This window comes from Manis javanica, chromosome 8, assembly GCF_040802235.1.
Source record: "Manis javanica isolate MJ-LG chromosome 8, MJ_LKY, whole genome shotgun sequence".
Classification (NCBI taxonomy): domain Eukaryota; kingdom Metazoa; phylum Chordata; class Mammalia; order Pholidota; family Manidae; genus Manis; species Manis javanica.
This window is the reverse complement of record NC_133163.1, coordinates 12,766,865-12,792,391: the sequence shown is the minus strand read 5'-3', so window position 1 is coordinate 12,792,391 and position 25,527 is coordinate 12,766,865. Positions and strand designations below refer to the sequence as shown.

Sequence of the window (25,527 nt, the reverse complement as noted above, 5' to 3'; positions counted from 1 at the left end):
AGGTGTTCAGAATGCCACCATGGCCCAGCGACAGTCTGTGGCAGTGCTTTGAGCTGGCGCTCCTGGGTCAGCTTTGTCTATGGGCTCACCTTGCTTAGGACAGTCAAGCGGCTGGAGCAGCCCAGGTCTCGCCCCTGTAGCCCGGCGGGCCTTCTCTCCTCCCTTCGCAGAAAGTCCCCAGAGTCATTCTGATTGGACACCCACTTAGGTCATGTGAACCAATCCCTGCCTGCAGTAGATGGAATTCTGATTGGCTTAGCTTAGGTCACATGTTCTGTCCACAGTGCCTTGGAGTAGAGTCCAGTTCCTGGGAAGCACGTGAATCCTCCAATGGAAACCGGGCCCGCTTCCGGTGGAATTGGCAGGGAGACAGCCACAGTGCTCATGTCAGCTGTGTTTGTGAAATCAAAAGGACTGAGTAAGCCATGTGAGAGTGAGCCACGCAGTCTTGCCTGGCAGAGAATTCTTGAGAGTGAATTGTGAGAAATGGCATTTGGGAGGCCATTGGGAGCCCTGGAGGGGCCCGTGCCAGCCGCTGGGCCAGGGCCTTGTGTGAGCCCAGGAATTTTACTGTAGTATTTACCAGCACCATCAGCAAATTCAGGAAACGAGCTGGTTTCCTCCTATTATGAAGACTAACCTTTATTCATTAGGTAGAGAATTTACTCCACCTTAAAATGTTCAGTATGGGGCCAGAGGAGAAGGGTGCCCACCGTTTTGGAGAGCCCACAGTGGGCTGACTCTGGACCCAAGGCTTTTCCTGCATTTTTTCCTTTAATACTCCCAAGCTCCCTCTTTGACAGGAGGCATTGTCCCATTCTGCAGACATGGCAGGAAAGAGCAGTGAAGAGAATGGTCTAGGGTTACTCAGCTAAGGACGGGCAGAGGAGAGATCTGAGTCCCCAGGGCTGCTTGACTCCAAAGCCCACAGCAGGAAACCATGCTGGGATTTTCTCCAGTTGGTGAGAACTCCACTGTCCTGTGTCACAGCAAGCGCCCGAGCTGATGACCCTTCTGCATGGTGACACCTGCTTCAGAGCACAAGCTTGTCTTCAGCTACATTTGTTGTGCCCAAAGACACGGATGGATGTGGGAATCTAGAGGCAGGTGGCTACTTGTGAGCAGGGGCCCTGCCCCGGTGGAAATGGAGGGCAGGAGAGCCAGGCCGGGCTGAGCATCCTTGTCCTGGTGGTCACAGAGCCCCTCCTCCTCACACGCTCCTCTCCAGCAGCTCCAAGCGCTCTGCTCAGCGCTGTACCCATAGGGCCTCCTCAACTGCGCAAAGCTCCTCGATGCAGGTGCAATTACTATCCCCATTTTACTGGTGGGCAAACCAAGAAACAACCATGGAGGCTGAGGTCACAGCAAGGGGCCTGCCCCCAAGGGGTGTGTATTCTCATGCCCAGTATACAGATGAACACATTCACCATCAAGAAGCTGCCCACTAATCTCGTGTGGCTGACAAGTGACTAAGTCAGGATTCACACTCAAGTTCTGACTGACTCCAGAGGATGGTGAAGTGCTCTGCTGTGGAGGGCGACCTTTAATTTAGGGAAGTTATCTGGTCTTGAGGATCCCCCCTGAAGAGAATGTCCCACGTATTCCCAGGAGAGCTCTTTATTGGAATGAACCCAGGTCCTTTCTTGGGTCATCTGTGTGTACTGATGTCACTGTCCCTCCCCCTTCCCCGAATAGCTTACAGGGGCCAGGTTCCCTTGCGGACTCGCTCAGGAATTGTACCCCTGTAGCAAGTAGAGTCAAACTTCCTGGAGCCTCAGACCCTGTCGCCCTCCAGGATGCCGATGCTATAGTAAGCCTTGTATTTTTTAAGGCCACCCACAACAAAAACATGGAAACTGGGAATGGAAAAGGTCCATGTGAGCAGCCCTCCTGTATAACAGCTGCCAACGAAGGTGACTGCAGGGAAGTGGATGGCCCCCCTTTCCTCTATGTTCTGTTTTTAGCCTGTGTTTTTCAGAGCAAGTAGGTGCCATGGTGATAGGTGCCATAGAAATAGATGGAGCACACCACCCAGTGAGGGCTGCAAGTCGTTCCCATGGAAATGCACCAGCGCTGGGGAGAGCCCACCTTGCTGCTGCCAACCGGCTGCTGCACGTGGCGGGAGCCCTCCGGGCGGCACAGCCCCCAGACCTATCCACGGCACTGCTGGGGAGGAGGCCTCACTGTAGGGCAGCCCCTCAAGGCTTCTAACTTTCTCCCTGTGATTGTCTGGGGCCCCTGATGGTCTCCCTCTGAGGGCACCCATGGGGGCCTTCTCTCTGACTCTTTCCAGGGAACTCACTTAGGACACCTGGCCTTCGCTCAGCACAGCCCCCTGACAAAGGAATTTTTTTTTAAATTTAATAATCAATACCACCATTGACTAGTAAATTATTGCCCAAGTAGTTACAGATTATGAAAATCAAAGAACTGAGAGGCGCTAAAGAAACGTCCTTCCTGGCATGTCTGGCATTTGGCATGAAGAAATTGAGACCCAAAGAGTCCAAGCACTTTGTTCTTAATTCAGCATATCATCTATATACACAGGTGGCGTGTCATGTCATTGCCACAAGGCAAGCCCTGTCCCAGCAGGGGAAGAGCATGGAGCCTCCAGCTCCCCCAGCCATGGAGTGGTGCGCACAGTGACCTTGAAGTAGGCTTAAGTCATGCTGCTGGTTGAACAGGGCAGTGGAAGGGTAGCTAGACCTAAAATGTGGTTTACCCTGCTGGGACGCACACAGGGAACCGTGTGATTCAGCGTGTACCATTAGTAGCATCATACACTTAGCCTACATCTGGATTCCGTTTGTCATGTTTCGTGGTTACAGGAATTTGGTCTGACAGAGCAATGCAGAACCTCTGCATTAAATAAGCAAACATGTGTGCTCTAGTTTTCCAGGCCAAGCAAACTATCAAACAGAAGGGTTTGTTCTTCTTACCCACAGTGCCGTTGCACCCTGGAGTGTGGCCACTTGGTTGGATTGCTTTATTTGGCTGAGTAACTAAAAGCAGATTTGCTTTGAAGAATGAGGCTCCCAAATCTTCTGTAACTCTAAGAATGGACATTCAAAGTCACATCTGGCAGAAAGAGTTTTCCCCAGATTTTCAGACATAAAGTTCCCGTTTGGCCATGTGAAGCATCCACACAAAACATGCCTTTCCCAAGATGAGCTCCTTCCCGTGGAATTGGAACAGGCACCCGGAGTTAGAGACTATTTGATATTTAATTCAAGATGCACCCCAACCTTTGTGTCACTTTTCTTTTCACACCAATGATTCGCAACTAAATGTTTAATGTGAGTGTACCTTAATCGTCACAGTTTACCTTTTTAAATTTAAATTTTTATTGTGATAACATATATACAACATAAAATGTATCTTCTTAACTAGTGGTAAGTGTACGGTTCAGTGGCATTGAGTATGTCCACATTGTTGTGCAACCATCCCCATCAACCATCTCCAGAATTTTTTCATCTTCCCAAACTTAAAATATGTCCCCATTAAACACTAACTCCTCATTCCCCACATCTCTATCCCTTAGCAACCACGATTCTACTTTCTTTCTCTATGAATTTGATTATTCCAGGTCTCTCATATGAACGGAATCATACAGTATTTGTCTTTTGTGACTGGCTTATTTCACTTAGCATAATGTCCTCAAGGTTGACCCATGTTGTAGCATGTGTCAGAATTTCCTCCCTCTTACTAATATTTCATTGTATGCATATACCACCTTTTGCTTATCTATAATTTAATTTTCCTATAGCTTTTTTCTATTTTTAAATTTGGAGGTAATCACAAAGTGACAAAAATTGCAAGGGGACTACAAAAAATCCTCTTTTTTTCTTGAACTCCTTAAGAATAAGTTGTCCTACAGTGACTGTAATGGGGTCTGTGGGGGGGACTTGGTGAAGGGGGGACCCTAATAAACATAATGTTCTTCATGTAATTGTAAATTAACGATAACAACAACAAAAAAAGAATAAGTTGTCCTATACTCCATCATAGTCCAATACTTCCGTGTGATTTTTTCTGTATACAAAGACACTTCCCTACCTAACCACAGCATAACCAATCAAAACCAGGAAATGAACACGGATTCATACTATCATTGAATCCTCAGAGTCTAATCAAGTTTTTCCAATTACTGCAATAGTGTCTTTTGTCTCAAAAAGATCTAGTTTAGAATCACTTGCATTTAGCTATGTCTGTTTAGTGTCTTCCAGTCTAATAGAACAGCTTCACAATTTTTCCTTAACTTTCACGACCTTGACAGTTTGAAAGACCAGAGATGTTGCAGAATGCCCCTCAATTAATGTTTGTCCATTTCCCCATGATCATATTCAGGCTATACATGTCAAGCAGGAATACTGCATTCTTTTCCTTGCATCCTACCAAAATTCACTCTTTTGATTTGTTCCTAGTTGAATGATGTTCACTTTGATTGCATGATTAAGGTGGTGTCCACCAGATTTATCTACTGTAGACTTCCCTCTTTCTTATTAATAGGCATTGTACGGGGAGGTTCTTTCAAACTGTGTAAACATTCCACCCATCATTCAACTTTAATTATTTCTTATGTCCATATGGACTTGTGGACTCCTATGTTAGTAAGTTATTCCTGTCAATATTTATTTTAAAGCTCACATTGGCCCCCTTTGACCAGTGAGTCCTTGCTATATGGCCCCGTCATTCTTTGAGCACATCCTATCCTAACTTTCTGGCATGACAAGATGTTCCAGGCTCATCTTGTCTTCTTTGTCTCGGTTATGGAAACAACCATTACTCCCAGGAATCTTGATTTATTTTAATGGAAAATGGTATTGACCATTCCAGGTCTGGGCACTAGATACGCTTATTCCTATTGCAATGTTGCTGCTCCCTGACAGAGCAAAGAAACAGATGTTTCCCCAAACACACATACAGATATGCTCCTTACCCTCTGATACGATGTGCCATGGCACTATTTCTTGACTCTCTAAGAATCCCTCCTTACCCTGATCAGCCTGTGACACCACAGCCTGTGACACCTTACCCTGGGGGTGTCCTCCTCATCACTTGGTCTTTGACCCCTGCTTTGGGCCACTGTGGCTTCTGGCCCTCCATCCCCCACCACGAACTCCTCTACTCACTCGGCTCCACCTGATGGCTTTAGGACTGAAAAGTTTAGGAAGGGGAAGGAGAAGGGCCCATCCTCTGCTGTGGTGGAAAATACTTGTTCTGTTAACAATCCTCTGCATACTGGGAGCACTTGTATCTGACCCACTAAATAAACAATACCGATTAGGACTGCCAGCATTTCCCCAAGCTTTTGTCTCTGTATGGTAATGAAAACAATTTTTACGAAATATTTATACAGTTAGGGTGCCTTCTCCCATCGGCAGCATCTATTTTGCAAACTTGCAGTTGTATTTAGGCTGCCACCAGCAACTCTCTTGGCAAACGCTGAGCAACTCCCACCACAAAATTAATGAAAAAAGGCAAGGTCTGAACACCTACTTACTCTGTTTTTCCATTATCAAGTGGTAGGACTCTGCAGAAGTGATCCAGGAGACATTGATAGGAACCAGAAATGGGGATTTATAATGCTGTGAACTGCTTATGCTTGTGAATACTGTGATCTTCCTGGTTAGACTGTGAGCATCAAGGACATGGACTCTGTCTTCTATGATTTTTTGTACCTGTCAAGGTCAGGTCCTAAATACGATCCTGCATGTGTATCAGGTGCTCTCTGTGCTTGTTGGCCGACAGAGCTGGGAGACTCTGCCATGGAAGGAAGGGAAAAAGAGCCAGACTTCCGGAATCTGACAGCTGCTTGTTGGGCTTTAGCCTGGACACGTTAGCCTCTCTTGGCTTCTGAGTCACAGGGTTTCCCTCCTGCCTCCCTGGCTGCCTCATCTCAGCTGCCTTCATGCATGCCACTTGCTCTGCCCACCCAACAGTGGACACTTATTGGGTGCCTTCCATGTGCCTGGCCCTTTGTGGGTGCTGGAGATACCACAAGGGATAAAACAGATCAAAAGTCCTGCCCCAGCCAAAATGAAGGCAGAATAAAAAATCCCCCTGTGTGATCCTGGAGCGAACATGGCTGTTCTCCTGAAGCAAGCTGACCACCGGCTGGTCCGGCGGGGCACACGAAGGGTTAAAGCAGCCTCTCTCCTGCAGGGTTTGCTGTGGGACGGGGACTTACCATGTGCGCATCTTTCTGTCCTGGCCATCCATCTTATCTGCCAGCCCCCCTCTTTGCCTGACTTGCAGTGTGTGCCCCGCTTGCAGCCAGAGCCATCTTTATTAAAGCCAAGTCACTCTACTGCTGAGAACAACATGATTTTCCCATCACCCTCAAGAGAAATCCAAATCCCCTCAGGAGCTGGCCTCTAGTTACCCTCCTAGCCCCTGCTCCCTCTTGCATCGAGTATTTGAGCAGGGCACGAAGCAGGTTTCCTCCACTGGCCTTTGCTCGTGGACCAGAGCGCCCCCCTGCCCATACTGCTGGTCTGACTCCTACCCTTTCTTTTAGACTCAGTGCTTTCTCCTCCTCTACCCATGGCCCACGTGGCCCAGGAGCACTCAGTGCATGGTGTTAACGTTACTGAAGACAGACACGGTGGTAATTATGTGTTTAATGTCTGTCTCTAGGGATGGCAGGCCCCCCTGTGAATGTGCGCGGGCTATATGTTCCCCACTGTATCTGCAGCCCGCTGGCTGAGGAGTTATAAACACAGGCGACAGTGCATGGCAGTAGCCGTGGCCCCGCCAGAACTGTCCTAAGAGCCTCACACATGTGTTAGCTAACTTAATCCTTCCCACACTCAATGAGGGACATTCTGTTATTAGTCCCTGTTTACAGAGGAGAAAATAGGCAAAGGGAGATTAATGATCCCCCCCTAAGCAAAGGGGCAGGTTTAGAATCGAGACAGTCTTCCCCAAAACTGTGCTCTGTGCTGTGATGTCTGTTGCCTGATGGATGGCTGATTGTGCCTGGACACTAGACACTAGCAGGTGCTCAATAAGCAGAACTATTATTATCATCACCACAGTGTTTACTCTCCCAGCTGTGCACGCCTCTTACATGGGGATAAGTTCTGTTTTATCCATCTCAGTGAACTTAGCATACCCCACATGGTTGGGACTAAGTAAGTATTTCCTGAATGAATGAAAACTTGTCAGTGACCCTCCCTTCCCACCCTCCTTATACTTGTCAGAAGTATAAGGAATGACTTACTTTACCAGAATCTTTTATTTCTTTAAAAAGGACCCAATTCTACATTCCTTATATATATTTAAATTAAAGTCCATTTTTAAGTAAGTAATATTTACATACCGTACTATTCAAAGTTGCCGGAAGTCCCTCTTCCATCAGAGCCATACCATGGCGCAACTCCAGAGGTGTCAGCCACATTAAATAGAGTGTGGCAGCCACTGCTTCTGCTCAGGCCCCATCCACCCAGTTTCCCCCACTGCAAGCACCACTGATGGCTGTGCTTCATCCTTCTAGAGATGGTCAACATGCATTTGAAGAGATTGTGGGTGTGTTATTCAACAACAAATTCTCCACTTTGTTTTCTTCATTTTACCTGTTTGGGAGACTGTTTTATATGAGATGTATAAAGCAGGCTCATTCCTTTTAATGGTCACATAGTATCTCATTTTATGGTATGGGTGTACCATAGTTTAACTACTCTTCTGTTTAACCAGTGTTCCATGTATTTAATCAACCTCTGTTGGCTTGCTTCTAAATTGTTTCTATTGCAAACAGTACTGCCATATGCTCCCATCATTCCACCCACTGTTTGAGCCCATCTGGAGGGTACATTCCTAGAATTGGATTGCTTGGGTAAAGCAGAGAAATGACTTTCTAATGGTGGAATTTTAGTCATCTGTGACAGGCATAGATGAAATATTTTTATACTGGGTTGTGGGTGTGTCCAATCCTGCTAAGGATTGATGATGGCTTGTGGGCTCCCTCTCTAGTATATATGATGTCAAGGAATGATATTTGTGGGTTTGACAGTTTGTTTTTCTCTATAAAGAAAAGAGAGACTTCATCACAAAAAGGTGTCTTCTTGGAATCTGACCAAGGCTCACTAGTTAGATCCCATCTTACCTTACTTCTAGAGAAGACCTCAGTGGACAGTGATGCAGTTGGGCCACTCCAGGCCACTCAGCAGTGAGTTCACTGGAGGCCCTTCTGAAAAGCTGAGAAGTTCAGGGTTCAGTCCTCAAAGAAACATGGACTCAAGAGACTCTGGCCTCAGAATCACCATACGGGGGAAAGGAGGAAGGTCCTCGCTATTCCTACAAAGAACTTGATACCTATTAACACCACAGGGTAGATGATGGATGGATGGATGGATGGATGAATAGATACAGAGATAGGTAAATATCAGTCAAGCAAACATGGACTTAGACTTGCTTTTGGATTTGGGCTCTACCACTTACTAGTTATGGGAGTTTAGGCAAAGTCTTTGACCTCCCTAAGCCCCATTTCTTTTCTATAATGGGTTGGCAATGTCTTCTTTGTGGGGCAGTGCTGAGGAACAAATGGTTCTAAACCAATGAGGGTAAAGGGCCTGGCACAGTGCCCAGCATGCAATGGGGTCTCATATATGGTGGTAGTTGCTGTCATTTATCACATAACTAGGCATTCTCTGGTTGGTGTATTGAGGGTACTTCTTTGGCAGGAGCCAATGAGCATGACTGCTGCCTTCAAGGGGAAAAGTCTGTAAGGTACAGGTTCTCAGCCTTCCTTCCCTCCCAGCATGCATGTGGATGGCACTCAGGTGCCTGGCCCGCTCCAATGTACTCTTCACAGGGCAGGATTTCCAGCTACACTCATTTAACTCCAGGCCAGGAAAGCAACATTTTACAGGAATGACCTAGATCCACCTAAATCTGTATTAAAACAACAAGTAAATAAAGGAAAGGAAAAGCAGTCATCCTCAGATTTTGGTCTTCTGGCTACAATTTATTTGCAAAACAACACCCAGCTTCCACTTCTGCCTTATAGAGTAATAGTGGGTGGGATGGGTGGGAGGGTGCGGCGAGGGCTAACGCGTGAGTACCTGTAGGGTCTCTCACTTCAGTGGGTTTGGGGTAAACTCCATTCTCTCCTCCACATATGAGTTGAGGACAATTACCAGAGGGGTCTGGCCACTGTCCCCACGTGGCTGTAGAGTGGTTCTCTGATCTTTGCTGAGTGCCAGGCTGAGGTGCTAAGCCCTCCGCAGTAACCCTGAGGAGCCATAGACATCCAGGGCCTTAGCTAGTACCTCAGCAGCTTGGTCAAGGGGTCAGGCCTACCAGTCCAGGCAGGCGCTCCCAGTACAGCAGGCAAACACAGCCTTGACCTGCCAGAGCAGCTGCTTCTCCAACCGGGGAATGGAATCCAACCCCACCTGACCCCGCCAGCATCCTCCAGCCCAGCCCTCCAGGACTGATTGTCCTCTCCTCTGTGTCCCCAAAGAACTTTGTTTCTGCAGCTATTAAAACACTCACTGTCAGTTTAAAATACATCTCTACACCGCCCAGGGCAACATTCTTAATATTTTGTTTGTTAGAGACTTTACGTGATCTCAAACTATTCACTAAAGTGGCCCTGGGGTTTACATGGCTTCCTATCTATGAAAGTAGAGTTGAAAATACACCTTGGTGGTTTGGAATCTCATTGGATTCTTCTCTTCAGATAGAAAGACAGTCAAGCTTATCCAAAACCTTCAGTATGGAGACTGCCCTTGAATCCTGCTTTCACCCATTCTGCTGTCAGCCAGTCATTCAACAAACATCTACTGAACTCCCACTTTTGTTCCAGGCACTATGGCAGGCATGTGGCCTATTTAGATGAGGACATGCGCTGTTCCTTGGAGGCTAACATGATATGACCATCTGGATTTTGCTGACACATTGAACCTCTCTTTCTAGAGTATAAGAAGTGACTTAGAGGATTCCTTTCTAAGCGTAATTTCCTGGAGTTTGGGAACCATCTCTTTATTTTTAAATCTACTGTATCAATTCATTCACCAAAAACCTGTGTAAGACAATGTGCCTAGAGTAGTGGAGGGTGGGGGATATAAAGAAGAAAATGTAAATTCTCTGCCTTCTGGAGACCTAAATCTAAACAACAGAGGTCACATGTAGACAGAAAATATGCCCTGTTATTTCATTTGTGATTGCATGTGGCAGCCCCTCATTGGTTCATTTGCTCATAGGTGTTTTTAGTGTGTACTGTGCACTTAGTTGGTGATAAGCCCTGTAGGAGGCCTAAGTGGTGGCCCTGCCCTTCAGGCATGCGGGGTCTCCTGGGAGACAGAAAGAGGGTTCAGAGTCGAAAAGAACATCCAGCCAACTGTGACTCCAGGCTGAAATCAGTGCCTTGAAAAATGCCCTGGGGGTAAGGAGGCCCAGTGCCAGCCAGTGAGCCTGTTGGCTGCTGTACAGGACAAAGATTCTGAACCAGTTCAACTGCAAAGGCCTTGGGGGAGGGAGGGAGGAAGACATACCAGACCAGGGGAAGGGCATAAGCAAAGGTACTGAAATGTTGGGAGTTTCTCGTTAGAAACCGAGATGTGCAGTGCCGGGAGAACTTGTTCCCGATGATGCCCACTCAGGGTGGGACCAGGAACAGCCTGCCGGGAGGTGGTGTCCAGTGCCGCTCTGTGCCCTCAGGGGAGCTCTGCTTTCTCACCTCTTCCCCTTCTTTCTCTCACCCAGATTCTGGCCCATTCACAGATAGCATGATGACCTTCACAATCTGCCTGAAGTCCTGCCTTCCCTCCGCTGTAAGGACTTTGATTCTACAGAAGAAATCAAGCATCAGAAACAGGTCCAGCATGGCTGGCGGTGAGTGGTGCCAGGTGTTTAAAAACATGAAAAAATAAATCCCTGGAAAGGCCAAGTGTGTAGGGCCCAGGAATTCCTGAGAATTAGAGCTTCTGCATGGGAGATAGGAAGTAAGCGATAGGTTACTTAGCTCTGGTCACTGCATAATTCCCCAGAAGGACTGGTTACTCGGTCCGGAGCCAGGTGTGAAGCCCCTCATTTGGGTCTAGCACCACCCACTTCTGCTCAGTTCCCAGAGCTCTGCAGGGGGGACAGCGATGGACTTGGGTGATGAAAGGGGTTGTCCCCACTGGGATAAGTGCCCCCAGATTATGCTGCATTTTCATCTGGTTTTGATTCAGATCAAATCTCTCTACATTGGCCTGGTCTTCTCCAGGTGGCACCCATCTCCTCACTGTCCCCCAGAGTGGTACCCAAGGTTCTAAAAGGTTCTACAAAAGAAAATATACCCAAATTGTCACTGACCTGAGTCCCAGCAAAATCTCGCAAGCAGAAAGGCTTTTCTGGTCACAGTAGAATCGCCAAAGGGAAACCTGCAGATGGTTTACAGTAACAAAGGACAATGCTCATTGTCTAGGGACATGCCTGGCCTCTGTTGCTATTTGTGGGCTAACAGTTATTTATTGTTGCATAACAAAGCACCCCCAAACTTAGTGGCTTAAACTGTAATTCTCATAATTCTGCAGTGTGGCTGGGTTTAGCAGGGTGGTTCTTCTGCTCCATGTGGTGTCTGCTCCAGCTAGCTCATCCAAGAGGCTTCTTCCTTGCATGGCTGGAGAGTCCTCTGGGGTTGCTGGAACATTCCTCTCTGGCTTGGCCTAACCTTCCTCTCTCGCTATGAAGCCTCTCCAACAGTGGTGGCCAAACTTCTTTACAGAGTAGCTCAGGACTCCCAGGCAGCATTCCCAGAAATGAGCCCTAATGCACAAGCACATGTCAAGTGCCTGCTTGCATCACATTTCCTGGTGTCCCATCAGCAAAGCAGGCACGCAGCCAAGGCCAGAGTCAACGGGAAAGGGGCTCCTTGAGAGTGTGAACCCTGGGAAGCATGCTCTGTAGAAAGCCACCAAGGTGATGGCCTGCCACAACCCTTCATACCCACGATAACCTCAGCTTAACCTGGGATCGGCCACTGCTTCCTAGAACCTCAGGGAGCCAAGGGAGCAGAATGGTGTCGAAGCCTGGTGTGAGTCCCAGGGTGGCTCCTTCCCGGGAGTGGGTGAATGGGGTGACCTCTCTAAGCCTCCTCTGTTAACTGACGGTACCAATAGAGCCTTCCCTCCATTGCTGTGGGCAGAGCAACAGAGCTGGTGTAGGTAAGGTGCTTAAACCAAGTCAGCCACTACCACAGGATGCTCCTACAGAAAGGAGGTCCTTCTACAGAGCAGCTGGGGTAATGTGGTTTGGAACTGTGTCTTCCAGGACTTTAAATTACATGGCCATTAAGTAAAAAAAAAAATGCTTTTTGGTTCAAAGGACTCAGAAGACTCACTTCATTTCTCTCCACCAAGAAAAAGCCATCACAACCTTAGATGGAGCCCAAGAGTCTGAGGGGACAAATGCATCACCTCAGACCATAAAATACCCTCCCTTCTGCATCCTCCACTCCCCCAACCCTGCACCAAAAAGACACCATGCAGCCCTCGAGTCCGTGTCCCATTACTAATGGGAACAGTCCAGGGACTTCCATGACCAGCAGTGGAGATGATCAAAACAAAACCCAGTGCCCTCTGAAGTACATTTAATTAAAAAGGAAACAAAGAAGCTCTGTGCATGTAATACCTCCCTGATTTACGGTATTAAAAATCCAATTTGCTCTGCAACGGGCTTTGGAGGTCAGAAAGGGGTGGCCAGGGAATGCGAGGCCTCCGGCTGGCTGAATTCCCTTCAGCTTCACTCCAGATTATTTTTGGAAGCATTCCAGACTTGCTTGAGACACGGGGTTGTCTTCCTTGGGATTTCAGCAGCTGGGGGCGTCCAGTTCACCTTCACTTTGACAGTCTGGTGTAGCTTTGCTAGGCACTCAGGTGGTAGGTTTGAGATGGTGAGTTCCGGCACTTGGAGCTGGTCCTGGACTTTTCCCTGGAGACAGTTGCGTCTGCGTTACTCCATCATGCCCAAGCAGGAGGGTGCCGGAGGCGTAGACCCATACGAGGACAGCCTGGTGCCTGAGGCTGGTGGTGGTGGTTGAGAGGCACTGAGGGGTCCACATCTCAGGCTTGAATCCTAGCTGTGCCGCAAGCCAGCTGTGTAATGCCGGGCAAGTCACCTCATCTCTCTGAGCCTTATTCTCCTCATATATAAAATGCAGGTGGTTACATAAATAAAGTTCTTAGCAGAGAGCCTGGCACACAGTGAGCACTTTGAAAATATTAGCTGACACTGTTATTGCAGAAAAGAACTGTCCATACGTTGATAGAGCAAATCTGACATTTAGGAGAATTGCCCCCACCCATGGTTATTTCTTCAAAGAACATAGTGATGTTTTCCTCTCGGATGGCCTTTTAAAGGAAATAGTCCTTCTTTTGGGAAACACGACTTTTCTTGTTTGTTTTTCCTCTAGTTACAGAATGGTACCTATTTATTGCATAAATTTTAGAACATTGAGAAGAGCACAGAAAGAAAATTAAAATCACCTAGAGAGATAACCATGGTTAACATGTAGATATATTTTCTTCTAGTTCCTTGTCTCACTGATTTTATAAATAAGAGAATATGCTAAACATACTATTTTGTTACCTAGCGTATTGTTCCTTTAACCATATGGCTTAACCAAACATTTTTAATATCATTATATATTTCTTCCTCACCATAATTTTAAATGTTTATTCAAGATTCTGTTGAATGAATGTAACTCCAACCCCTACTTCCTGAACTCCTGGGTGTTAGGGAATTTACACCCAGGAATGAATTCAGGGGTTCTCTTTGAGGTGGGTGTGATTACTGCCATATAATACATGGGAAAGCCAGGCCCGGGGTCACACCACTGGTCAGGGGCAGAACTGGGAGTCAAACACAGGTTTATTTACCTCCAAAGCCAATGGACTTCCCATCCCAGAGGAAGGCTGGTTACCCCCAGAGGAGGTCGTGGCATGTCTGCAGGGGTCCGCCTCTATGGCTCTGTTTCTCTAGAGAGAGTCAAGAATTCTGGGAAGCTGCTCAGTCCAGAATCTGCCTGGACAAAAGAAGTGAGCAGTCGCTTTCCCAAAAAGGACACCCAAATGGCCAATACAATGTGTAAAAAGGCACTCAACCACATTGGTCATCAAGGTGATGCAAATTAACACCACAGCGCAATGCCACAGCACGCCTGTCAGAATAGCCAGAATGAAAAAGACGGGCAACAGCAAGTACTGAAGAGACATGGAGGAGCCAGGAACACACACTGGTGGGAGGGGGCATCAGTATAGCCACACTGGGAACTGCTCACCAGTGTCTGCTAAAGCTGGACCTGTATACACCCTATTCCCCGTGTGCATGCAAAGAGCAGTGCCCGTGTGTGTGCCCCAAGATGCAGGTGTTAAAAGGCTCATGGCAGCACCATTTGCAATAAACCCAAACTGGAAGTTACTCAAATGCCCATCAGCAGTTGTCTGGGGTAAGCACACTGTGAGTTTACCACAGCGGTGGGAGTGACCAACTATTGCTAAACACAGTAACATAAGTGGATCTCCCAAATATATTGTTGGTGAAGAAACTAGACTCAAAAGACACATACTGTGTGATTCTAGTATGTAATCTGTAGTGTGAGAAGTCAGGGCAGTGGTTCCTCTGGGGCAGGGTGATGGCTGGAAGTGGGGCGTAGTTTCTGGAATGCTGATCATGTTCCGTCGTGACCAGGATGCTGGCTGTGTGGGTAGGCTCATTTCCTGAAAACTCATCAAGCTATACACTTATATGCTTTTTTTCTGTGTTACACTATAATAAAATGTTAAGTTTTTTAAAAGACTCTTACCAAGAAGCAACTGACTGTATCTGTCCCTTCTGTCACCAAACCCAGGGCTCCGGCCAGCCAGCGTGGTCGTCCTACCCAGGTCCCTAACTCTGGCCTTTGAAAGGTTCTGCCAGGCCAACAGTGGCCCTCTGCCTCTGCTAGGCCGAAGCAAGCCAGGCAAGTGGACACTGCCTACCCTGGGTGCAGTCCCAGACACCAGGTAAAGCGCTGGGGGTACCCGGGTTAAAGCTTGGAAGTGGCCAGATGTGGATGCTGGGTGTCTCTGCCACCAGAGACCTCTTTGTCCAGCCTCAGACACCCCACAGTGCCCAGCTCAGAGCCTCACTCCTAACTCTTGCTCAAGAACGAGCTGCCCTTCCCCTTGTTCCCACTCTCACCCCTGTCCCTGTCCCCTGCCTGGGAAAAATCACTGGGATCACCAAGAGAGTCCAGCCCAGGAGAAATCCTGCTGGCACTGCCATCTGTCCACTTCACCACTCAAGCCAGAAACCTGTCTGCACAGGATGAAGAAGAAAATGAAAACAGTTGCATTACCAATACCCATAGATAGACATTGTTAACACTGTGGTGTATGTTCTCCCGGACTTTTAACGTGGTGAATAAATGTCCCTACCGGTCCTGCTTCTATAACTCCTGTGAGCAGGCTTCTCCTGCCGTCCCAGCTCACCCTCAACCCTTCTCTCGCCTAGACTCTTAGGACATCTTAACTGATCTCCCGCCAACTACCCCTTCTCCTTTCATCCACTCTCATCTCCTACCCGTGGCTTGATACCAAGACCTGTGGTGACCTGGCCTGGCTCAGTGTCTCCCCCCACCCCTGGCACTCCAGTCATCCCCAGCCCTCTCCCCAGAGATAAAGCTCCCCAGGAACATTCTGTTGTCATCATTCTGTGGACCCAGGTGTGGGAGAATCCTTCAGAGACCCCACCTGGGCCTGAGATCAGCTCCTTACAGTTTCCCCCAGCACCTCCCGTGCTGCCCCCTAGAGCAGATCACCCAGTGGGCCGCAGTGCCTGAGACCTCCGTGCCATTCACACGCTGCTCCCTCTGCCTGGGACATATTTTCCTCCTTGTCCAACTGGTGAACTCCTATTCATCCTTCAGGACACAGCTCCAGCACCTCCCACTTAGGAAATGGATCTCCCCCTTCTCTGTGTCACTCCTTTTCCTAACTATTAACACACTGTTCTGTTAGGCAAGGGTCTGTTTTCAGCGCAGCCGGATTGCATGCTTCTTACGGGCTGGGCTGGTATCCTGTTCATCTCCAGAGCCACATCACCTGGCCTGGCGCAGCAGAATGATCTGGAAGTGAATGGAGAAGAGGCTTGTAACCAAAATCTTTCAGTCCTACAGCAGTTTCTCTAAGAGGAAGGCCTTATCTGTTGCTGGCACTGGAAACTTCCTTGATACACGTGTCCTCTGCCCCTTTGGTCTGCTTGCCCCGTCTCAGTGGCAGAGAAGGAATCATTGTTTTTTTCTTGCTGTTTTGGCTGGTCTCAGGCCAAGCTTATAGGAAAGATACTGGGGTGGGTCCAGGGAGTACATTATATACATGCTGGTTTAATAGTTCCAATCTGGTAAGATCAGCTACATTCCCTCCAATGCCTGGAATTTCAGCTCCAGGCATCCTCTCTTCCAGCCTATTTTTAAAAAGGCATGTTTAGGGACTGTACTGAATCTGGGGGCCTGAGAACTTTCCCTTGTGTCCCCAGGACAGGCTGTCCCCAGTTCCTGAAATATGAGTTCGGTGTCTGCACGGGCAGCCTGGCCTCACTGGAAGAGTACTCGGAGCAGCTGAAGGACATGGTGGCCTTCCTCCTGGGCTGCAGCTCCTCGCTGGAAGGGGCCTTGGAGCAGGTGGGGCTCCCCAGAGGAGACCCAGCAGGCCATGGCCACGCAGGTGCATACAAGGTAGGGACACCATCCACAGGGCAGAGTGGCTTGGCAATGTGGACCATCTTGTGTTTTCTTTTGGAGGGGAGAATATTGGCACAGGAGGCAGGAGACCTAAGTTCTCACCCCAACTCAACCATTTGTTAGCTGTGCAACCCAAGACAAGTGGTCAGCCTCTCTGAGCTTGTTTCCTTATCTGGACAATGGGAATGGGACCGCCAGCTTCTCCCCTGCCCGCCTCTGGGATTGTTGTAAACCAAGCTGCTTCTGATTAGAAACAAGGCTGCCTACAGAATGTGCTGCTTTTCACGTGTGAAATACGTGCCTAAGCAGTTTTCTGGAAGGTGAGGAAGGGTGGGGGCAGAACTGTGGCCTTGAGAGCGAGTCAAGCCCTTTAGAGACAGCTTGTTGAGGCATGTAAACCAAACCTGTTTGGAATTCGTCTGGCTCCTTTAACTTAGGGCAGCTCAGTGAGGTTTTTGAAAATCCTCCCTGGCTCCAACTTCCTGGCATCAGGGAATATGTGCCTGGCTGGGTGAAGGCCCGGGCATTCGTGACAGAGCCTCAGCCAGGCTGTTGGCCGCTGAGTTATGTCTCTGTCAGAAAAGCTGGGTCATGTTCTCGGTTGGAGGTGGCCGCTGGTGGCCACAGATGCAGTGTGCTCACCTCTCCTGGGACATGCCTGCTGCCTCCCTGCTGGGTCCTGAGGTTTAATTCCAGCTGCTACTTGTCAGGGGAGAGAACTAGGTTCCCTCATTCCACGGACCCCTTCCAGGACATCTGTGTCAGGCCCTGGAAGTCACTCTGCTGGGTGGATGGTCAGCCAGCGCCCACAGCCCACTCCAGGTTTCTTTACAGAAGATGCCAAGTGGAGATTTTGTCTTGGATACATCTATTAAATCTCGCTTGGTCTGGGCTCCTGCCAGACAGGCCTGAGCTGCCTCTGACTAGAAACAAGGCTGCCTACAGCATGTGCTGCTTTTCACGGGTGAAATACGTGCCTGAGCCGTTTTCTGGAAGGTGGGGAAGGGTGGGGGCAGAACTGTGGCTGCTGGCCAGGCCCAGGGCAGGGTCTGAGCCTGGAACACACCACCATTCATGCACAGCCTATCATCGGTGTGGAAGCGAGGCCCAGAGAGGGAAAAGGGCTTGTTCAAGCCCCAAAGCCGGGCTGGCAGCCAGCACTCCTGGCTCCCATCAATAAAATGTCAGTAGAAGAGATGTCATGATGCAATGACACTTTGCACAGAGATGCTCAAACTGCCCATAATATGAGCTCAGAAGAGCCTTGGTTTCTCCACAACACCTCACTGCCCCCCGTGGTCACCCAGCTGCTTGCAGTTTAATAGGGACACCCCTGCCTGTCAGCTCACGAGAAAGGGCCAGTGGCCATCCCAGGGCCGTCAGGTCCTCAGGGGCTGAAGACCCCGAGAAGGAGGCATCACAGCCTTGGGGGGCACTGCCTCTCCCCTCTGGGAGTCCCTGGCACGTGCTCCTTCCAAGTGCTGTGATTTAGTCCCCAAACTGGCAGGCACGCCAAGGTTGGTTCTGCTACAGCCAGGGTGCCCCAGGGAGGAAAACTTTTCCCTCCTTCCCTTCTACTTTCTTTGGCTGGTCTAATAATTAAACCGACATGTCAGACAGATTAACAAGAGAAAAATATGTAATATCATATGTACAGGAGAACATTCCTATAGAAATATGAGACTGCTTTTATACTTTTTGGACAAAGAAAAAACAGATTTGTGAAGAATTGACAAGACAAGGGCGTGTGGGCTCCGGGTGGTGAATGAGCCAAGTGACAAGGCTGATTTATACGGCTTCCTCAGCCTTGAGCTCCCTGTCTCTGCTGATAAGGACGCCTTCTGCTCTCCTGGTACAGGGAGACGACCTCTCACAGGGGAGATTTCTTTCCTGCTTTCAGGGGGACAGAGGAGGTCAGAGTGTCCTTCCTGCACTGGCGCTTCTCAAGTAACTTTAATGCAAGATAATCCATATGCCAAAGTGGTATATTTTTGGGGAGCCATATTCTGCTCCCCGCTTAGTGTTAACAGCAAGCCCTTCAGGCAGCTGCCAAGACTGTCCCAGTGGATTATCATCCTGCCCATGTCCTAAATCTTTCATAAGCCCCACTGCAGGGACTAGAAACCAGTCAGGGGAAAAAAATACCACCACCACTGAAAGTCACTCGGGTCATCCGGGCAACTTCCCTTAAGACAGGAGGAGTGCCTCAGCAGGGGAGAGGGGTCTGGGCACAGGCCTCTTTCCCTGTGCGGCAGAGCAGACCCCAGTGCTTCCTGCGAGGTCCCTGCTGCCCTGGGTCCCTTGGCCTCCGATTCTGCCAGAGATCTTCACCTGAGGTCCATGGGCCTCTTGAGGTCAGTGGAGACAATTCAGAGGGTACATGGAATTGGGTGGGAAAAAACTACATTTTTATTTTCATAGCCTCCAACTATAATTGAGCGTTTCCTTCAATTATGAATGCAGGCAACAAAGTGCAGTCATATCAGCAGACCCTGTGACTTTGTGGCTGCCCAAGGAAATCACAGGTATTTTCATGCCACATCCCAGTCCTTCCTGACATCTCAGAAATAGGATATCCTAATGTTGATCACTGCTTCAGAATTATACTGGTAGACCTGCCATCTTGTTCCTTAAACTGTTCATGAAGAAGCGTACACATGTCTGTATCACACTGTTTCATAATTCAATACCTGCATTTGTAAGATAACTGGTTTCCTTGGTAATCTGATGCATTGCTCTGCGTGGGGGTCCATAACTGCTCCAGGCTACCAATGGGGTGCCCAGCATATACAAAATTAAGAGTCTCTGTTCCAGACCAATTACCAGCAAACTTTCTCATTTCTATGCCGCATAAAAGCAGAAGTTATATTTTTATAATAGCTACTTGGCCCGCCTTCTTCATTCAGCTGCCTTGAACTCTTGTTCCTCGGGGCTTCAATCTGCGCTCATTCTATTTTTTAACCTGCTTTACTTGATTTCTCGTCAGACGACAGTGCCATGCGCCACCGTGGCTGGCTTTTGCTGCCCTCTGGTGGTCACAATGAGGCCCATTCCCAAGGACAAGCTGAAAGAGCTGGTGCAGGCCTGTTGCTCCATGGGGGCGGAGGGACAGCCCATTCATATCGGGGACCCAGGTGAGTGTCCACTCTCATTCATGATTCTGACAGCTGCCCTTGGAGTCCAGCACAAAGAACACAGGAACTTGCTTTGCTCCTGAGCTTCCCTGGCTTGTCCTCATCTTTCCCAGGGGTCCCAGTGGTCCTGGACTAGACTCAGAGCCCTGCACAGTGTTAGGGCTGGGTTTATAGATGTCCTTCAGGTTTAGAATAGTCAGCCTCACCAGTGGCTCCTGTGAACTTCAAGTGGACCTGGGGTGGTAGAAGCAGGTGGTGGGGGGAGGCAGCAGAGATGTTTGTCCAGAGATTTGAGATGAGTGCAGCCTCTAAGCTATGCTGTCACTCAGTGGCATATTTGGGCAGTGGAAGGCTTCATTCCAAATGCTAACGTGGACTGAAATCCACTGATCCCCAGTGTATTAAATCAGCCTGAGAATGAGTGAGCAGATCTCAGCGTGGCAGCTGCGAGGCCCCTTAGAGGCTGCCAGGGGGCGGGATGAGAGCTTGGGACTGGGCCTTGGGTGAGAGGCAGAGTTCGGTGTAACTGAACTCGCTCGGCTGTATAACAAACAAGATCAGACAACACCTGGCATTCTGTAAAGATGCAATCTGCACTTGCCGCTTTCCTTCTAGAAGGATGATCCTAGGACCACCCAAAGCAAAGTCTGCTGAATTGTTCTGTCATTAGTGGGGAGGGGCTGGGCCTGACACATCATCTGTGCTGAGCGCTCTGCTGCCTGGCCAGAGAGAGACAGGGACGCTGTCAGTGGTCAAGCAGCAGAGTTTAGGTCTGTGTTATGTGACTCCGTCTGTACCAAGATGGAACCTCACAGATGCTGGCTGTTAGCAATCTGTATGATCTTTACAATGAGGGTGTTGGGCTAAATGCACCCAGACTCCTCTAGAAATCACACCAAGGCTTTGAGATTCTGTGTTCTGAACTGTACCCCTCACAATGGACTAGCAGTTAGTAAGCATCCTGCACTGACAAGTCCTGGCTCCTTTTCTCCTCCACCTCCTGCTCTGATACCCCGTACAGCAGTCCCATGCCTGGGGCTCCTCTTGGGGACAGAAGCATAAACTACTCACGTGTGCAGCTTGGATGGTGCCTGCCAGTGCAGGATCTGATGGAAGCCACTTTCTTTCTTCATTTGCAGAACTGTTAGGAATCAAAGATCTTGCCAAGCCTGACTACGGGGACCCTTTGGTGTGTCAGCCAGGGGATGTCCCCATGTTCTGGCCTTCTCAGATGACCAGTCTCGAAGCTGTCAGCAGTTGCAGTACGTCTGGGCTTAAGGGGGGCAATTACCCTAACCTAGGATGCAAATTGGTGGGCCTCTAGTTCTTGAAAGCATAGTCTTACAGTGTAATGATTTAAGAAATAAAATCATAAAACAAAATTCAAAACATAGTCCTGCAGTCTGCAGCGAATGCCTCTCCGACTTCATTCTTTTGATCCCAGGCCTGGGTCTCACCGTACCACCTGTCTCAAAGCTCAAACACATTTTGATGAAATATATTTCTATTGGCAGAAGGCTCACAGCCCATTCTAACAGAAAGACCAATATTTAGCTTGACCTTTTGAGATATTTGGAGGTTGGTGGGTTTTGAAAGGTGAAGGCAATCAAACACGACCAAACAAACCGTTTCACAGTATCTGCAAGGGATTTGAAAGCAATACGTCAGTTCATTTTATCACAGGCCTAGGGTGATACTACAAGACAGAGACACACGAGGGCACCCCTACCAGCTCACAGTAAATTAGGGAAGTGAAACCTTAAAAATAACAAGGAATGCAGCCCATTGTTATAGACGCTGGAAAATTTTAGCCAGGTCAGCCACATTTGCACTACAAATCATAGAATTTAGTGTTACTTTATTTTGAAAGCATTCATGAAAATTTAACTATCAGTATGGCTTCATGATAGGGGAAGATGATCTCTAATATGGCGAGGGACATTCATGCCAAGATCCTTGGGATTCTATTCACTTGTTTTTTTACCATAAATGAGTTGGGCAGCTGCTATGTGTCAGGTATGGGCCCAGATCTTGGGAATGAAATGTTGCATGAGACAAGGTGTGGTTCTCAGGGCTTGTGGTCATTTCCGAGTGTGTGTGTGGCTCATTTGTGTACACACATCCAGCACAGTGTCTCACCCCCTTCCTGCCACTGGTCACAGAGGATGCCCTGCAGCAGGGGCCTCGCCACCACGACACTTCAGCACTCTGGCTCTAGCTTGCAATTGCATATTTGATTGTAAATGAGACCAGATGACATCACTGGTCAGGGACAACCTTTAATCTTTCTCATTTATAAAAATCACTCAAACTTCAATACTTAAACTTCTATTAGCAGTAGATTAGATGCTACATACCTCACAACTGACAGGACAAAACCCCGCTTCACACTCCGAGCTGACTGTTCTCATGTATACCTGGCATTGGAGTGGCTGATATTGGGTGCTGTCCAAAACACAGAAAAATGATTGTGTTCATCAAAATTCTTAGTTATTCACCATCTAAAGATTTAGAATGCTTTATGCAACTATCAGTAGTTCTCCTTCTGAAGTATTGGCTGACTTGGCTTTCTATTAGATCTGAAGAATGTAACTGCTTTCTGTGAAATCCAAGACACTGTTATTTACTCAGTTCACACCTGCATTTATTTAGCCCCTTTTATATGCAAAGCACTATGGGGGACTCTGAAATGCATAAGCAATGGTCCCTCTTCTCTGGGAGCACACAGCAAAGTGGGTTAGAGTACTTGAGGATAATATTGATGAGGGCAGAAGGTGTAATATTGTAGAGTAAGTATTAAACACCTAATGGGCCAGGCACAAGGACACAGAATGTGTAAGATACAGTGTCTGGTTCAGTAACACAAACCATCATTTATCAAGGGCTTACTCTGGACCAGGCACTTTGCTAAACACTTTTATGTACCTTTTCCAGCTGAGTTCTGATGACAATCATAAGAGGCATTGTCATTATTTTATAGTTGAGGAAACAGGTTTAGAAAGGATAGAGTTGCATATTTTGAAACTCAAGTGTGTTTGCCATGTTCTTAACAGCCATGCCAGAGGGCTTCACGTTTCCCAGAGTCTAGTAAGAGAGTTTTTTAAAGAACAAAATAAGCATAAACCAAAGCAAAATATAAGTACTATGAGAATAATAGAAGCTATGCTCAAGGGCAACTCTAACTATACTGCAAAGTAAAGCAAGATGGCCCATGCATTTTAAGAGTTCAGTAAGTACTTTCTGATATCCCTGGGATTAAACTGATGGAAATTCCTAGAGCTCTATTTGTAGCTGTACCCCACTTCTCTTCCCATACAAATGGTAGGCACCTGTTCAAGTGGCACTTGATTTAGCCATAAGTCAACTTGTTCTGACCTGGTGCCACCAAGCAGTAGAGGGAGTGCTGTTGGCAACATCTTGTCCCTCAGCCATGGGCTAGTGAGAATGGACTGGGTTTGACTGAGGGGGCTCAGTTGTCCTTTGTGTGTTTTAGGGACCCCACTGGCTTTTACCAGTGCGCCAGGTTGCATGGTTCTGACCAGCCTGAAGAATACAGAGGGTCCAGCCAGCTGTCTCACTCCTGAAGGAATTCCAGAGGTCCACTGCATTTCCCAAGATCCTTTGCACTACAGCATTGCATCAGCACCAGCCATTCAGAAGATCAGAGAACTTGAGGCTCTAATTGCCTTAGACCCAGGTAAGAAACAAAGCATTCACACCTTAATGGCCTGGAGAAATCCATCGCTGGTATAATGTTCAATATTATGCAAACTGCATCTATAGTATGATTGTTTTAAATGCTTATACCATATATGAATGCCCCAAATAAATAAATGCACCAAAATATGGATGGTCATGATCTCTTGGTAGTGCAATTATGGGTGATTTTTGTTTTCTTCTTTATGTTCCCCCCTAAATTTTAAACACTAAACATGTGGGGGAGTAAGGGAAGCACGCTTGTTAGTTGGGCCCATTGCCGCCAGAGCTAAATTGGGGTTAAATGAGTAAGAACCAAAGGGAGAATGGTTCTTAGGTAGTCAACTGCCACCATTCAAACAAAGTCACCCGTGTCTTTAAGATGTCCCTAATCTTCCTCTTTTGTGCCATTGCCATTTTTTGTTCCTGGCAGCAGGGGTGTGGTCCTTCGGTGATCCTGGTGGGGCCAGACCCTGCAGGGACCATCTCACAACAGCCTGTAGCTGACATGTTTATTGTACGTTGTGTCTCAAAGGACAGCACTCCTGTGCTTTACAAGCTGCTGGCTTTCTAGACATAGGATAGGGCTGGTGGAATCCCTAGGGGTCTGCTGGTTCCCGTTAGGACAAGGTTAGCTGAAAGTTGGTTGAGGGCTTTTAATTTCCAGCTCCATCAAGCTTAATTTCTAATCCTTTGCTGCCAGCAGAGGGCGCCGCTGTGCGTGCTAAATTCAATCCATCTGCTGGTAAAGTCTCAGCGGGCTTTAAGGTGTAGACTTCACTGCTGTGCTCCCACCTCAGTTTCCTTATCAGCACAACAGGAATAGTAACAGTTATAAATAACAATTATACTCCCTCTTGGGGTTGTGATAGGCAATAAGCATAACAGCTACCAACTACTGAGTTTTACTCTCAGCCAGACATGTGCTAAAACACGTTTCATCTTGTTGAATTCTCCCAATGACTCTATGCGGCAGCTATTACTAACTTGCTTTAACAGATGAGGAAACTGAGGCACATAAGGTTAAGAAACTTGCCCAAGTCCACATACGTAGTAGACAGTCAGGGCAGAGCTTAAACTCACACCCAGTGACTCCAAGGCCCATGATCAATTAAGTGTTGGGTAAATTGGAATCTGAGTCTAAATGGTATGTCACAGTCTCACCTGGGCAGCTACGAAAGTGCTCTAGTCTCTCCAGGCTCACACCCCATTTCCTCTTCTGCACCTCCTCATGGGCTGTGATTCTAGAACTGGCTGGCCTTTGCACTTTGAATGTCTGGAGCAGGCATATGTGGCCTCCCGGCCAGCCCATCTGACACCTACTTCCCAAGCAGATGCCTGGAATGATGGTGGTGGGGCCCCATGGAGAGCTGAGGGGAGAGGCCACCCTGGGGAGGTCAGTCCTCTGGGCCAGACTTCCAGGACCCAGGCAGGGCTGATTATCAGTGCAGAGAGCAGCACCGGGCAGGGCCATAGAGCCGAAAGCCTGGTGCCCTTTTGTGTCGGCAAACACCATGCCAAGAGTATGACCGTGCAGACCACCCTTAAAAATGTCTGATCTCTCCCCTGAGCCTGGGAGCAAAGGTGCCCCCCAGTTACAGGAGTTCTGCAGTAACAAAACTTCCCTTGAAACCACAGGGCGTAGCTTTTTGCTCATTTATTCGTCTGGTAGGTTGTTTGTTCATTCACTCATTTATTCTGCATAGAATATGGTTTCTTTTACCAACAGACAGTAAAGTTTGGATCTGTGCTCCCCACAGATGCATGCACCTCTTAGGACATATACATATGCTCATAAGTAAGTATACATACAGTCTCTTACATAGGTGGATTTTTAAAAAATTTCTGCAATACTTTCTCCTTCACAAAGATTCTTACCCAGGCTGACAGCTCTCCCACTCAGCACAAGGGTCATGAGAGAAGATGAATTATTAATTGTGCCATTAGCTCAGATAAGAAGGTAACTGGGAAGTAAATTTACTGCAC

General features: G+C 48.0%; 1 protein-coding gene across 12 annotated transcripts in view; it reads left to right on the top strand.

The window, feature by feature from the left end:
* Positions 1-25,527, top strand: part of DGLUCY (D-glutamate cyclase) — a 77,221-nt gene that overhangs the window by 23,367 nt on the left and 28,327 nt on the right. For 9 of the 12 annotated variants that reach the window (XM_036991812.2, XM_036991810.2, XM_036991808.2 and 6 more), the window contains 6 exons: positions 10,711-10,839; positions 14,840-14,993; positions 16,507-16,705; positions 19,698-19,845; positions 20,985-21,107; positions 23,339-23,542. In XM_036991812.2, the coding sequence (XP_036847707.2) occupies positions 10,734-10,839; positions 14,840-14,993; positions 16,507-16,705; positions 19,698-19,845; positions 20,985-21,107; positions 23,339-23,542 (934 nt within the window). In that variant the 5' untranslated portion in view covers positions 10,711-10,733. The other 3 variants (XM_036991814.2, XM_036991813.2, XM_017664232.3) reach the window with 3 other exon arrangements.